Raw genomic sequence first — 15,704 nt, forward strand, 5'->3', positions numbered from 1 at the left:
TTCAGCATCACTCATCCTTCTCTCTCTCCACAGGAGCATCTTCCCACTTTCCTTTTTAACGGCTACGAGGATCTGGACACGTTCAAGTTGCTAGAGGAGGAGGACCTGGATGAGCTGAACATCAGAGACCCCCAACACAGAGCTGTGCTGCTCACTGCCGTGGAGCTGCTGCAGGAGTATGATGGTGGGTCAGGTAAAAATTAAAATTAAAATTAAAATAAAACAGTTGCAGTGTTTTAAGTCGCTGATTTGATTTGTTCTCAAGAGATATTCTTGAGAACAAATCAAACATGTGCCAAATTTATCTGTATCTGTCCGTAACTGTAACAGTATCTGTTTACATGCCTGGTTCTCCTTTGAGATCATACGATGTGACTGTCTGCCCCCTGTTGGCCGTGTTGTGCGTTGCAGGAAGCAGCGACCCGGAGCGCAGCAGTCAGTCCGGAGGCTCCCAGGAGAAGCTGCTCCTGGACAGACGTGGTGGCCTCATGGGAGATTCCCCACGGGACTCGGGCTGCTACGAGAGCAACGAGAACCTGGAGAACGGTAATGACAGCCTGACTCGCCTGTGAACACTGTCCTCCTCCTCCTCCTCCTCCTCTGCCCACCTCTGCCTCATCCTTCACTACAACGTCTCGTGTGGTCTTCGGTCCTTCTCGATGCTCGAGCATTCCAAGTCACCAAATTCAGTTTTCATGCTCCTCTGGAAAAGACTCTGCTATCGTCACATTTTACTTCTGGCGCTCTCTCTCTTTTTATTTTATTTTTTCCTAAGCATCTTTATTCTTCTATGAGTCATACTTTCTTCTGTTTCTGCATCATTGAATCAAACTGTTTTACAGTCCCTTTTCTGTCTGTTCGGTGCTTTTTTGAGAACTGACATCACTTATGTTTCTTTTACAAGCATTACTCTCCATATAGTAGTATTCAAAAAAGGAGACGTGATTGCACATCTACTAGAAAGTTCACAACATCATTTTAAATCGGGGCAGTGACCTTTACAGACATTTTTTCACACCCTTGAAGAATCTCTATGTGGAGCAGCTTGTAGGTCTTCTCACAGACACATCTGCAGTTGTGAGTTGTGTGGTGGGTTTTGCGTTTGCTGAAACTGGTGACTGTTGAACCGACGTGTGATAAGAGTGTTTAAACCGACTCTAGATATACATAGTTGAAAATAACTCTTCTCGGTAATTGCAGTACATATTTACTGTGAATGCTTGCTTTATTCATAGTTATATCATTCTTACTGTGGTTATTTGCTTCAGTCTAAAAATTGTCAAAATGCAAATGGGTTGTGCTCACTGTAAAATGAGGGCTGTTGTGAATGTCTGAAGGTCATGTGATTAGAGAGCGAAGTCTGATCAGCCACAATTATTGTATAGTCTATTTCTCTCAAGATTTTGTTCTTTGTGTGTATATTTTTTTAGTCCAGTAAAATATAATGTTGCACAATATTTTATTATGTGCCTGAAAGCTGCAGAGAAATGCAGAACAATTAAAATATTTACAAAGTAGTATAATTATACTTGTTGAAATATGGCATTTTGTATAATTGTAAATGCACTAAAATGCAGACTAAAGACAACCTTTAAAGTGGTTTAACACAGTGAAAAAGGACAAAGTTAAACTCATTCTAACACTTCTGACTGAAGTGTGGCAGGTTTAGGGTCTGAAGTCTCGGCATTTTCTGACGTGTGCTTCTGTCATGGTTGAGCGTGAGGAATAAATTGCTCCATGCTTTACCAGACTCGACTGCTTGCTTCTTTTCTTTCATTCATCATTCATTTTTTTCAGATTTCACATTTTAGATGATGTTTTTAGCGCCTGTTTCTTTTCCCAGGCATCTGCTCACATCTTTTTTTCCCACACTGCTGCTCTGCTGCTGTCTTAAAAGTCGAATATGCACTACAGTATATCACAGCTCACTTGCATCTACATGATCTGCACACACTGCACTTGTTTATTTCAGGAAGGGACAAAAAGACTTCATCCATGAGCAGGTCCTCCTCTGGTTTTGAGTCAAGCCACCTCCCATCCCCAGAGAACCCTGCCCTCCCCTTGACCCTGACCTCCACCAGCCCTAGTAAGACTTTCCTCCACAGCGAACCAGGATGCCAGACCCGTATCCCACCATCGCGCCCTAAGAACCGCTTAAATCTCCTAAGCTCAGCAAAATGCCATCTTCGCAGTGGAGCTATTGCTAGAAGCCACAGCTGCATGGAGCTGAGAAAAAACCCAGGGCCGGGGCCGCTGAGGCGCTGCCTCTCCCTGTCAGGCCTCCACAAAGGACAGAAGAAAAAAATAATCGACCGAAAAGACTGGAATCTGCCCCTCAGGACCAAGACTGAGGAGAGCACACGGAAAACAGTAAATCCTCAAAAACAATCTAAGGTCACGTTTCCATCCTCCCAGTCTTCAACCACAGCAAACCATGCTGCGTGTAGCACTTTGAGCGTGGACACAGGCCGAGTGTTTGGACCTAAAACACAGAGCACACACCTCGGGCTGCCAGCTGAAAGCTCACATCATCCCGTAGACACAGCATCGCTGCCAGACTCACACCGAGAGCCTTCACTGACAGAAACTGCCCTCACACACAACTACACAAACCACATCACTTCAGAGGATAAGAGGAGCTATTCAGTATCAGCCACTTCCGAAGCCCGCCGGCTGAAAATGAAAAGACATAAGAAGACAACCATAAACCCAGTAAACCTGGGTTCACTGACGGAAGAAAGACTCCAATCACCAGGTGCTGATCTCTAAATGGAGCCACTTCCAGAAAAGGTATTAGCATCACCAGTAAAGTGAGGTGTACATACTGTATGTTACATATGTTGGGATTGTTAACACGTTCTTTTCAGGATGTTTGATATACCATTTTTTATTTCCAATAACCACTGCTTTCTGAAATGTAACCATAGTCTGTCAAAGACTCACAAATTGCCACTTTTGTATATATGGACTCACCCATACTGTGTTAGCAGAAGAAGTCAGGGTTGTGATTGGTGCAAGTGGCTCAGTGTCACATTCACAAGCTGACTGTCGTTAATTAGTTATTGTAAGACCTGCTCTTTAACTACCAAGACAATTAAAATATCTGCTGTGAAAACGGCCCACAGTGATTCAAAGCAAGCAATTTTAATATTAACAAAACTAATATTTATTGATTCTTGACATTAGTGGCAGCAATTCTGAAACAATTATAATGTTGATACAGTAAACAGTCAGTAAACAATCAGTAGGCACACAGGTACAAATTTCATACAGTATTCTGGAAACCCCATTCAATGTAAATAGCTGACATACAGTTTAGCAGCTGAACAGTGCGTTTTGTTTTTAAGTGTGAATTGTTTATTCCATATCAGTTATGTATGTGTACAGTATTTTTATTTTTCATTAATTTAATCAGTAAGGTTTTCTTTGATAATATAAACTGTAAAAAAGCTAACAAGACTGTTAATCACCTTCCTAATCACATAAATAAATCTTTATTTCTTTGAATGACGCTCCATCTTTTTGCACTTAAAGGCAACTGTTACTGGCACCACATTGTAGAATTAAAATAAAACTAAAACACCAAGCAGTTTATGTTGATACAGTTGTTCATAGTGTTCATTCAGTGGCAGTAAATTAAAATATAATTTAATCATTTATTCTACCCTACAAACTCTGTAAATTTGTAAATGCTACAAAAAAAAACAACTACTTTATTGCATCTAATGAGTTTTGATATGTTGTGTCTCAGTGATTGACTAAAGTGATTGATTTAAAGCAGGGATGTCAAACATACGGCTTGCGGGCCAAAACGGGCATGCCAGAGGGTCCAGTCCGGCCCGCAGGATGAATTTGCCAAGAGTGAAAATTACATTAGCCAGAAGAACAATAATATTCTTCAAATTGCAAGTATTTTTCTCAAGAAATTTCAGTTTGTTCATAACATGTTTTGTAAAAGGAGGATTCATTTGCACTAAATCAAAGGGAATATTTAGAGTTCTTGTTATTTATAGGTTATTATATTATTATTTCACTGCTCCGGCCCACTTGAGATCAAATTGCGCTCTATGTGGCCCCTAAAATAAAGTGAATTTGACACCCCTGATTTAAAGTCCAGTGTCAGCAGCAGAATTTGTTCACAGTTTAGCTTGTAGACGCATTTCATGAAGACACTGTCTGACCAGCCCCAGTGCATCCAGGGCCGTTCCCCACGCCAGAGTGACCCCCCAGCCTCCGTGGCCGTAGTTATGGACCACAGGCACCTGGCGGCCCTGCAGCTGCAGCACCTCCCTCTCCAGCCTGGGGTTCCTCCTGGTCGGCCTCAGACCGACCCACTTGCTGACGACTTTTCCTTTGCCGAGCGACGGCACCAGCCTGCTGCAGCGCTCCAGGATGCTCTTTGTGTCCCCTTCGTCCACGTCGAGCCGCCAGTCGTCCTGCTGCCTCGTGCCGCCGATGGTGACGTTGTGTACGCCGGGGTAGATGTAGGTCATCCCGTCTCCGTCTCTGATGAAGTGCTGCAGCCAGGGCGCCTCCACCTTGAGCACCTGGCCTCTGACCGGGTATATCTGAGCGTCACCCACCAGCTGTTTGGCGCCCAGACCAGTGCAGTTGACAATCATGTCATAGCTGCTGCTTAATTCCTGAAGACTGTTGACTCTCCTTTGTTGCACTTGTCCTCCAGCTTTTCTAAATCTTAAAAAAAAAAAAAAAGGGGTAGTGACTCATTTATGGCCTAAACACATCCTATTAAAGGGATAGTTCACCCAAAATTCAAATTGCACTCATTATCTACTCACCCTCATGTTGACTAAGGGCTGGGAGAAGTTTCAGAGTTATCCGTGGCTTCTCTGAGTTACAGGGGGTCTCGGTGTAGCAGTGCATGTCCATATAACGGTTGCAAATGGATACCACTTTTCTTCGTAACAAAAAGACACACCAAAAAACATCCAAATACCTCCATAGTGCTCGTCTGTAATGTCCCTCTTGTATTGGACGGACCAGAAAGAGGAGCTTCCGCTACAAACAAGCTTGAAATATAGACTTATTTAATTTTTTCGGAACTATTTCGCATTTCGGGGCTTCAATACAAGACGGACATTACATACGAGCAGCATGGAGGTATTTGGATGTTTTTTGGTGTGTCTTTTTGTTACGAAGAAAAGTGGTATCCATTTGCAACCGTTATATGGACATGCACTGCTACGCCGAGACCCCCTGTAACTCAGAGAAGCCACGGATAACTCTGAAACTTCTCCCAGCCCTTAGTCAACATGAGGGTGAGTAGATAACGAGTGCAATTTGAATTTTGGGTGAACTATCTCTTTAAAAATGTGACTGGCTTTTTATTACGAGGAGACACACCTCTTCTCCAGCCACGGCAGGTAGGTTGAACACTCGCACTTTATAGTGGTGAAGGCTTGGCCAAACTTGTGCTCTGGGAATTGAGTTAGCTCACGATCGGTCATCTGTCGAAAGCCGAGCACAAAATCTGAAAAGTAGGGCTTCTTATTGGCCGGTACCTCTCTGAAGATCTGACAGCTGATGGGAAATCAGAGATTTAAAAAAAAAAATCAGCAATAGCCAAGAGATAGTTGTATCTTTTATAGCTCCATATAACAATTGTTACCCAGAGGACAGCATTACTCCAGCCTCCGGTGAGATCTCTGATTGAGCAATGGCCAACAGGTGATTAAAGCTGTCCTTGAACCAGCACTTTTGTCTTTCCAAGGGAATATCTGATAGAGAAAAACAGTCAAATCTGTTATTTTGAACATGTTAAACTTATGAGCTGCATCTGTACTGAAATGGTGGATGGTGAATCTGACTAAATAAATGCAGAAAAGATGTCACCTTGGTAAAACTTCACCATCCACATAATATGTTGAAATGTGATCGCCTTTTTTGAGAGATATATCACATCGCCATACCTGGAAACGGTGCTGAAAACAGAAGTCCAGCTGCTCCATCACTGGTGGTGTCTGGGCTGAACTTCTCAGCCAGGAGAGTAACAGAGCACAGAGGAAGAGCCTCAGCGATGCAGACGGCAGTGGAGAACCCGACCACTCCACCTCCAACCACTACGACCCTGACACTTTTCATCATGGACAGGTCTGTGTCTGAAAGTGGAGGAGAACTGGAGGTAAACTGAGGACAGACAACTGTGTCAAATGCTGAAAGACAACCTTTGTTATGGCTTTTTACAAAGTTAATGCACAACTTGTAGCCTTAGCTAATATCTTACTGTCTGCACAGTTCAAGGTTTAATAACAAAGTCTCATTTTAGTCCAAGGGGCTGTCTTTGTATAATAATGCATTACATAACACACTGTAAACCAGTCTACACAGTCATAAAAAGGCTGTTAGTCCAGTATTTACATCTTGTTATTTGAAGTTTTTGAGTGCTAATTTTGACAATATTTCTATTCAGCTTTTTTTGCACAGGCACTGAGGCTGCATCCACTTTGGGCAATGCTTTTCTCAGTTTTTTGTTACAATACAGTATAAATGTCTGTGCAAATTCTCTTTTGTCCAGGTCAAAGGCATCTCTAGGCAATTGAATCAAGTCAACTGGACTTAGTTTTTGTCTATGAAGACGTTCCGCCCCTTAATCCAAGTGGTTTCAACAGTTTATGTCAGACTACTGGTCTAGAATGTGTATGGAAATATGCAGGAAACTATGTAAACCACAAAGCCATGCATTTATTAACAAAATGTACACAAACACAAAATATTCGTGAAGCAGCAGAAGATCTAACATTATTCATTTTCCTTGTTGATTATTATGAGAGTTATTTTATTTGCCTCATAAAAGCATTTCTAACTGCATAATTAGATGTTTTAATATGAATAAATCAGTCAATGTGTTGACTATTATTCGATTATTCCAGGAATTATTTAGTCTGTAGATAGTCAGAATACATGATGATGTAAACAAATAAGTTTAATTGATTAATTCATGGACTATAATCACTACAGCTACAGTTTGATCATTACTGAAGGTATTACAGCAGCAAAACGTGTTTATTGAATAAAACTTTACTCTTCAACATTAGATCTAAAGAAATCTCATAGTTTATTAACTTCTGGGCAATGCACTAGTCTGTAGTATACGCCATGCTGTACTGTAGGCTATGTGATCCACACGTCATTTCTACAATAATCTGACGTTAAAAATTACGTTAATTATCGAGTAAATGAAAAAATTAAAACTACTGAATGTCGCTCTGATTTTGACTCACTCTTTTATATTTGAGTTAACCTGAAACTTGTGCTGTACAATGTAAACAAACAAGCCGAGGCTGCAGGGTTCAACGCACGGTGTGAACAGCAGTAACAGCAGGTCGACCTTCTCTACAGAGGACACTGACCGCTTCGACAACAACCTGTTTTTCACTGTCTCTTTCTCAAGCCAAACGCAGTCGACGCTTAAAGCTCCTACCTGTGAATGATTTCTCCTTCACTCGCTGCACCGAGGAGGACTGCCACTGAATGTTTACCTTCCACGGTAGCAGGTGGTCCTGAATGATCCTCGGTAATGACGACCATCATTTAATCTACACACATTAAAAAAAAAAAAAATCCTCTGCATTTTAAATTACCGAATAATTCGTATATTTCTATTTACAGGTTGTTTTGCTTTTAAATTAACATCCAATAAAATAAAAAGTGTTGTATATAATGGATGTATAGCAGTAGATCTATAAAACATGGGGCTGTGTTCAGCCAGCTCAGAGAACACCGACCTGTGCTCTGCAGCACGTGAAGATCTGCTGTGCGTGGTTCTCGTCAGAACCGGAAATCTCGCGATATCTGTCCACATTCGCCCAGATCTCTCTACTGCTGACTGAAAAGGGTAAGGTCCTAAAAGATCGCTGTTTTAAATTACACCGAGCTTTGTCCACTTCAAACTGCTCGGGTCCTGGTGCTGAGAAAAATGTATTTCATTCATACATCAGTAGTTTTAGCGATAAAAGTCTCTTTTTCTAACAGTTGTGAGCTGTTTTGTGGCGAACAGCGGCTGCATTGTTGAAGATGTGAGTTAGCTTGTTTGCTAACCTGTAAGTACCAGTAACTTAGTTCACAGTTTGAGAGGCTCATCTGGAGTTTCGTGAACAAACATCAACAGGTAAACTTTCCATCAGTGTGTGGCAAACGATTCACCAAAAGACGAACGTTAAGTCGTGTTTAAAAATAAATACTTATGGTATGGTTTCATATGCTAATACTGAAGCAAACACTGACTCCATCAGAACTATCATTGATTTAGGCTAATCAATTGTTTATAAGCAGAAAATGCTACTAATGTTTCCAGCTTTCTAAAATGTCATAAGTCATTTTCCCATTTTCTAACATTACATTTTTATTTAGATTTTTGTTAGTCAGGGACATTTTGAACTGTAGGCTAAAGTGTTTTCATTGTAGGCCAGTCAAATTGTTGATTGTTATTTCAATTATTCAAGCAGGTATAGCCAATAAATTATTGTTTAACAGTAGAAACAACTCAAAGATCATCTCTTTGCAATGACACAAGGCGTAGGCGAAATGTTTATGTTTTTTTCGGAATCAAAACTTCATCAATACATGTATATTAAATCTATCTATGGTTTAGCCTAATCTTTAGATTAATGGACCAATCACTGCTGCACTAGACTGTAGACTGATCAATACAGAAAGTAGGCTAATACTTTTTCCACAAAGGGCTTTTTCTGGAAAAGTAGCCCTGCAGCAATTAGTGTAGTAAAGTATAGTGTTTTTTGATAGCAAATTGTCACAGTGATTTTAAATGCAACATTTTGGTTCCAGCTTCATTAATGGGACAACCTGCCTACTGTACAAATAACAGTCAGTTGAATATCAGATGGTGTTGCCTCACTATTTGTCAATGAAAATAGTAAGGAGTAGAGTCAAAGTAAGGTAATAGCAAGTACATTTAAATGTACACCAATGTTGATACACTGCTGCATTGTGTTTGACACATTCTGTTGATCCTCCTCAGGAACAGAGGCAGTTTTGAGGAGAAGATGTCTGAGAAAACGAAAGACGAGACGTCGTCACTCATGGCCCTTCAGTCTGATTCTCACAAGCAGAGCATCCTGAGTAAATTCAACAAGCTCAGGAAAAGTGATCTCCTGTGCGACGTCACTTTTGTGGTGGAAGACGTGCACTTCAAGGCGCACAAAGCCCTGCTGGCAGCGAGCAGCGACTACTTCTCCGTCATGTTCACAGAGGAAGCTCACATCAGCCAGTCCACCTACAAACTGGGCGGTATGGCGGCCGAGATGTTTTCTGCAGTGCTGGAGTTCATCTACAGCGCTCAGGTGTCTCTGGAGAAGAGCGCCACCGAGCGGCTCCTGGCTACGGCTCATCTCATGGAAGTGAGTGACCTTGTCCAAGTTCTCACTGAGCTCGCAGGATCTGCTGCCGGGGTTAGAGCTGATGAGGTAAAGGTGAACAAAACTGGTGTGTCGAAACGCAAGAGAGGACGTCCAAAGAAAAATGTGGACACACCTGTAACGGCGCCTGAGGGGAGAAGTGATCCACATGAGAGCTCAGAGAAGGCCCAGCAGGCTGCAGATGTGGACTGTGACGATGTGCACGTCGACTCCCTACCTACAGATGACGAGGATTACGAACCAGAAGTGAACCAAAACCGACAGAGCAAACGCAAAATCAGGCCTCCAATAAAATACAACAATTTCAAAGTGGACCACACAGACACAGCAGTTAGCAAAGAGCCGGGGAAAAGAGGAAGGAAAAGGAAATATCCCAACACAGAGGCCCGGTGCGAGGACTGTGGCAAAGTGTTTAAAAATCACCTCTTTTTAAAAATTCACCAACGGACTCACACAGGTAATCAGCAGTGAAACATGCATTGTTCCCCCCTGGATTAATATGATTTATATTTGGTCTTTGCTTCATAGTTTTGTCCATTTCTCCTTTGAGTCCTAGTTTCTGATAAATCTGAATTATTCTTTAACACATACGGCAAGAAAGATGCCTCCAGCTGCAGACACATCTGTGAAGCTGGGCTGGGACAAGGCAGGATTAACAAAGCTGGCATATACCTTTACAGAAAACTCAGTAATATTCACCCATGAGAAGTTTGACTGAGTGAATTTTGTTTAAATAAATTGATCAAAACAATTTATCCATCAGTCATCAAATCAATCAATCAAATTAAAATGTCTGTGTGTCACAAGTTACACATGACTGACAAGGTTTAATTAACACAGATGTTTGACCCTGTCAGATCAAGTTTAACAAACCACAGATGAAGCACGACTAAGTTTTATTACTCCGCTCATCTGATACTGTCACTGATACTGATTGATACTGTACCTGCCCTCTGTGTATTAACCAGAACTCCTCTCTGTATTTTAAGGAGAGAAGCCTTTCCGGTGCTCGGTCTGTGGGAAGAGTTTTACCCAGAAGCACACTCTGCTGGTTCACCAGCGCATGCACACTGGAGAGAAGCCGTTTGTTTGTACCATCTGCTCCAAAGCTCTCTGCACCAAACACTCCCTACAAGAGCACATGAACCTGCACAAAGGTACAGTAGGATCTCATGGAGTTAGTGCGTGTATGTTTGTGTGTGTTTTTAGTTTTCTAGTTATTAGCTTTAACCCGTTATTAATGCATCCGTCATGATGAACGTAGTAAATGAAATTACAGAACATTAATTCTCTATTTTGATACTGGTTGAATAAATTAGTCCAATTAATTCATATTGATTATGGATCTTATTAATCATCCGTCACTGTCTTGCTTGACTTAATATTTGATTTCTATTTTTCACAGAGAAATCCTTTGACTGTGACAAATGTGGGAAGACGTTCACTCAGAAGAGGCAACTTAAAAGTCACTACAGAGTTCACACAGGTGAGAATCAAATCCCTTTGAATGAAGTCTAATATAGTCACTTGAAAGGCTGAATAATAATGTGTTTTTATTCTTTTCATGACTGAAGGTAAATCGTTACCTGAATGTGCTCAGTGTCACCACAAGTTCATGGACACGGCTCAGCTCAAGAAACACCTGAGAACTCACACGGGTAAAAATCAGTGAAGCTTTGACAGAGATTTTGAAAACTAATAATATCACAGTGGAACTGAGATCTAAAACCTTTTTTTTTTTAAATAATCTTCTTTCACAGGTGAGAAGCCGTATACATGTGAGATCTGTGGCAAGTGTTTTACAGCCAAGAGCACAATGCAGACTCACATCAGAATCCACAGGTGAGAAATATTTAATTGTGAATTTAAAACCAAACTCTGTCCAGGACCCTGAGCTGATACTTCTACCTGCTTTTATTACGTCATTTAAATCTTCATTTATCTCCAGGATGGATCTGATTTTTTTTCTCTCATTCCTGTTCGACATATCTCTTATATACTAAAGAAGTTCAATCTCCGATCATTTAAAGGGGAACTATGCAAGTCCAGTCGCTTTCCCACTGTTTTTCTAACCCTACTCCCATCCATGTGCATTTGATTTCAACAAAGCAATCAATAGAGCGGTAATAACATTATATATCATGTATCACGCCTTACGATCAGTGTGTATGGTCTCATCTGTCATAAACTAGATATTACGGGTTATGGGGTGCGTTTGTGTCACAGTGCCGCTGAGACGAGAGCTGGGACAAGGAGTCGGAAGCACTGATCTTACAAGGTTGATTTTTGGCCAAGAAACGCTGCGTGAAAGGCAGAGAGCCTCCATTCTGCCTATAACAGGTTCACAGTGATTTATTTAAAGGGGTAATTGAACATTTTGGCAAATTGGCCCATTGCCATAATCCTTTCATTTTAGCCGTAGGTTCGTTACCTTTATTTGTCATTGCAAGCTTTTTTTTAGAACGGCAGAGCAGAGCCGCAAGCTGCTCAGAGCTACGCTACAGAGGCTCATGGGATTTCTTGGTTTCCCTCATCAAACTCATCAAATACACAATCCAACAACTCCAAAACGCTCTGGTGGACAAGTTGTGACCTGCACATTCACCGCGCTATGAGATAATAACAGAATGTTACGAGACAGAGTTGTTTTAGAGGCAAATGCAGAGACTGCTTGCCAAAAAACTGCCCTCGACAGGAACACGCATCAGCGGTTTTGCATGAATCTATCTCGAAAACAACTCCGTTTTGGAGTTGTTGGATTGATGAGTTTGATGAGGAAAACCAAGAAATCCCATTAGCCTCCGTAGCGTAGCTCTGAGCAGCTCACGGCTCTGCTCTGCCATTCTAAAAAATAGCTTGCAGCGACAATTAAAGGTAACGAACCTACTGCTAAAGCTATAGCGATTATGGCAATGGGCCAATTTGCAAAAATGTTGAACTATCCCTTTAACCATCACAATTACTCCAAAGCTATTTAGTTAAGATAAAAATGTAGCAGAGTTCAGCTAAAAATCTTGCATAGTTCATCTTTAATGCAGGTGTAACTGTATAATGAGTTTACATCCAGTGACACCATGTTTCTCCATGTTTCTCCTTTTGCAGAGGTGAGAAGCCGTACGACTGCAGCATCTGTGATAAATCTTTCTCGGACCCCAGTGCGAGAAGACGACACGTCATCTCCCACTCGGGAAAGAAACCCTTCACCTGCCCCCACTGCAGCCTTTCCTTCACACGCCTGGACAATCTGAAAACTCACACCAAGTCCCACAGCAAGGAGAGAGTCGACTCGGCCGAGGCCTCGTCAGACAAAGCGGCGGCGGCGCCTCAGGAGGAGGTGAGGAACATCCTGCAGCTTCAGCAGTACCAGCTGCCGTCCAGCTCCGACCAGGAGATCCAGCTGGTGGTGACGGGAGACGTCAACAACATAAACTTCGTCCCGGGTCAGGAGCAGGAGATCAGCATCATCACCACAGAGGGAGAGACGGCGGAATCGGCCCACTCCAGACTCGCCCTCCTCACCCAGCCGGCGGGACACGTGCAGAACGTGGCGCTGGTCGCTCAGGGCGCCGTGGTGGACCACGCCCCTCAGATCCAGGCCGTGGGTATGCTGGAGGGGCAGATGACGCACCAGTCGGAGCCGATGCACGTCATCACTCTGAGCAAAGAGGCCATGGAGCAGCTGCAGTCCCACCACGGACCGCCGCAGCCCCTCCAGATCGCACCGCGGCCCGTCCAGCAGCTGCAGGTGATGCACCCGCCCGTCCAGCAGCTGGTCGGCCGCGAGCAGCACGGCCAGGCCATCCACATCAGCAGCCAGAGCAGCCAGCCCATCTCCATCAGCCAGACCAGCGAGCAGATGTCAGGCCACCACATCCAGGGACAAACGTTTCAGATCCAGGCCGGTACCGTGTCCTACCTGTACACCACCGGGCTGCCGCAGGAGGGCTGAGCGTAAACCTGACGCTGCTGATACACGCTGCTACTGTACACGTCAGTAATGAGATAACTGATGGACCAAATCATCGCAATAAAGGAAGAATATTTTTAAAGGAACAGGTTTTACTGCTCCATGCAAAAGAAAAATAGAGAGTGACAAACACTGGACGCTGTTTTTATATAAACCTGATAAAGATTTACTGTCAGACATTCATTGTCTTTACATAAACATGCTGTATGTCTTCAATAAGCTAATAACAGTCAAGCTGTATAGTAATACACAAAACTAAAAGTTTATTTTACTTTGATGAGAGTTTCAAGCATCGGTGAGTTGATTTTGGGTAAAAAAAAAATGAAATTATACATTTCACTGCGGGTTGATAAAAATGACTTAAAGTAGCTCTATCGCAAATACACCAGTAATAGCAATAAAATAGCAATAATATGCAATAAATAGTTCCAGGGAAGCCATAACTATCTGTACACAAAATATAGCCAATGGTGTAGTGCCTGTGCAGCAAATGCAGAATTCCTTTTTGTTATAAGACAAGCCGGCCCGGCGTTTAGCCCCACCCCCTGAACGGCACGCTATGTAAAGAGGACGAGGATGTTTATATCTGATACCCTGCAGCACCGACCCCATCTGATGGCCGAACAAAGTATTGGAATTTGCGATGGTGCTACTTTAATTGATCCAAAAATCTATTAAAAATAATAATAATAACAATAATTTACTGCATCTCACAGCTGTGGTAACAATGTCTCTGCAGTCAGGACACGAAGGCGACACGACTCCTGAAAGAGAAAGAGACAGTTTTGAATGTCGATTGTTTTATTTAAGCTGCACTCTGACTGTGTTACCTCAGTATAAAAGCTACAGGTTGTATCTTGTTAAACACAGACTCTTTTTATACAAATACACTGCAACCTGCTGCTCACAGCTTAGCCTCTTTATAACGACTGGGTGCTTTAAAAATAGAGCTGAGCAACACTGACATCAAATGTATGAGTATTTTTTACCCTGAGGTTTAGCAGGAAATTAAACAAGTGCACATATGGTAACTTAGGTACGGTAACTAAAACAGGTCCCACACAGTGATGTTAACATTTTAACAGGTTATTGTTTTGCAGCCACTGTGTTACTGTATGAGTGTGTTTTGTTTTGATCAGCAGCTTCAGGGTGCTGGTGTTTAGAAGACTTTAAATAGTTGAATCCGACTCACATGATCTCCTCTTCTGCTCCTGTTACACCTCAGTTAAATTAAAGTTAGAGTCTCACTTTTAACCAGGTAACTAAACAACTACTGAGCAGAATAAAGTATCTGCTGCTGTCGACCCTGACACCCGATCAAAAACTCTTCTTCTCTCCACACTTCACTACTTTTTGCTGTTTGGAGTTTAAACTTTAGCTGAACTCCGTTGAACACACTCACTGCTTTGGGTCTGTCTATTCTTGTGTTTGAGCGGCTCCCGGCTGTGTCGGCTCTCCGGTGTCTTGGCTCTGATGCAAAGTCCTGAAGTGCGTTGTGGTGTGTGAGGCTGCCAAGCTGCAGGGTGGACTGCTGCTGACTGTCCCCGTGCAGACCTGAGACAGAAATAGAGCAGAGACGGGGCGGCTTTAATGCTCCGCACACCGCGGGAGAAAACGCAATTTATAATAGAAAATTTGAAATGTCATCAGAAAAAGTTACGAGTGTGGACCACATCAGCAGCTACAAGTCAAAGTATAACTCACAAGATATGATTAGATATGATTTTTTTCACAGATTGTCACTTCGCTACTCTGAGATGAAGGTGAGATTAAGACGCTGTGGAGGGTACGGTACCTGCTGAGGGACTTCTAGTGCTCAATCTGCTGCCTGACAGCGTGTAACAAGTCCTGCTCTGGCCTGAGACGGAGCAGATAGACAATAGAGAGTGAAATGTCAGGTCGAGCGGTCGAGAAGCTGCAGGAGATTCTGTCCGAGTGTGAATGTGTTACCTGTCGTGTGGCTGCACCTGGACAAAGTCGCCTCCATGTCGTTCACGTGGCTCTGCAGCTTAGTCACTTGCTCAAAGGCTTCCTGTTTGAGGCAGCGCTCCTGGTGCAGTTGGCCCTTCACCTGCACCCACACAGGTGAACATTGTGTTTTTATTTTAATTTTCACTCTTAGACCTTCTATTACGGTCAGACACTGATTTATGCCATGATACAGAGTTTCATTTTTCTCTGAGGATGAATCCTAATAACTGTTGATTCCCCAGCTCATCCTCATCATATCACAATTTCAGGTTTTTTCCTTTAAATTATGATGAAAAGGTTTTACTTTTCGTTTATTTCTGGGGTCTGATGTGCCAATGAAACTTAATGCAATTGTTATCTTCGGTAACACT

At 42.5% G+C, this 15,704-nt stretch overlaps 3 protein-coding genes across 7 annotated transcripts in view; 2 read left to right on the plus strand and 1 right to left on the minus strand.

Moving 5' to 3' along the window:
- The window catches only part of sash1b (SAM and SH3 domain containing 1b), a gene marked incomplete at its 5' end in the record, with an annotated part of 46,386 nt that extends 42,474 nt beyond the window's left edge, over positions 1–3,912 (plus strand). For 2 of the 3 annotated variants that reach the window (XM_083998861.1, XM_083998863.1), the window contains 4 exons: positions 34–193; positions 412–546; positions 1,973–2,790; positions 3,779–3,912. In XM_083998861.1, the coding sequence (XP_083854987.1) occupies positions 34–193; positions 412–546; positions 1,973–2,769 (1,092 nt within the window). In that variant the 3' untranslated portion in view covers positions 2,770–2,790; positions 3,779–3,912. The remainder of the gene's footprint in view (positions 1–33; positions 194–411; positions 547–1,972; positions 2,791–3,778) is intronic. The other variant, XM_083998862.1, reaches the window with a different exon arrangement.
- On the minus strand, positions 2,804–7,680 carry ddo (D-aspartate oxidase). Of its 3 annotated transcripts, none has more exons than XM_083998870.1 (5): positions 7,442–7,680; positions 5,931–6,119; positions 5,630–5,738; positions 5,365–5,541; positions 2,804–4,695 (listed from the first exon to the last, which is right to left on the minus strand). In XM_083998870.1, the coding sequence occupies exons 2-5, from the start codon at positions 6,103–6,105 to the stop codon at positions 4,137–4,139; spliced, it is 1,020 nt and encodes a 339-aa protein (XP_083854996.1). In that variant the 5' UTR covers positions 6,106–6,119; positions 7,442–7,680; the 3' UTR covers positions 2,804–4,136. The 3 variants fall into 3 exon arrangements, with proteins under 3 accessions (XP_083854996.1, XP_083854995.1, XP_083854997.1); XM_083998869.1 differs by having other exon boundaries at positions 7,500–7,635; XM_083998871.1 differs by lacking the exon at positions 7,442–7,680 and adding an exon at positions 7,320–7,349.
- A 45-nt stretch (positions 7,681–7,725) lies between these two features.
- On the plus strand, positions 7,726–15,704 carry zbtb24 (zinc finger and BTB domain containing 24). The gene is made up of 7 exons (XM_083998866.1): positions 7,726–7,855; positions 8,999–9,852; positions 10,385–10,552; positions 10,801–10,881; positions 10,970–11,053; positions 11,156–11,237; positions 12,498–15,704. Exons 2-7 carry the CDS (start codon positions 9,024–9,026, stop codon positions 13,342–13,344), a joined length of 2,091 nt encoding a protein of 696 aa, XP_083854992.1. The 5' UTR covers positions 7,726–7,855; positions 8,999–9,023; the 3' UTR covers positions 13,345–15,704.

This window comes from Trachurus trachurus (assembly GCF_905171665.1).
Source record: "Trachurus trachurus genome assembly, chromosome: 22".
Taxonomy (NCBI): Eukaryota; Metazoa; Chordata; class Actinopteri; order Carangiformes; family Carangidae; genus Trachurus; species Trachurus trachurus.

Coding starts and splice junctions, on each gene's coding strand:
- ddo (XM_083998869.1), bottom strand. CDS start 7,551: ATGATGGTCGTCATTACCGAGGATCATTCAGGACCACCTGCTACCGTG. Junction 5,739..5,930: donor GTTTTCAGCACCGTTTCCAG/GTATGGCGATGT, acceptor TTTCTCTATCAG/ATATTCCCTTGGAAAGACAA. Junction 4,696..5,364: donor CTGCCGTGGCTGGAGAAGAG/GTGTGTCTCCTC, acceptor TTTTTTTTTAAG/ATTTAGAAAAGCTGGAGGAC.
- zbtb24 (XM_083998866.1), top strand. CDS start 9,024: ATGTCTGAGAAAACGAAAGACGAGACGTCGTCACTCATGGCCCTTCAG. Junction 10,882..10,969: donor TCACTACAGAGTTCACACAG/GTGAGAATCAAA, acceptor TCATGACTGAAG/GTAAATCGTTACCTGAATGT. Junction 11,238..12,497: donor ACTCACATCAGAATCCACAG/GTGAGAAATATT, acceptor CTCCTTTTGCAG/AGGTGAGAAGCCGTACGACT.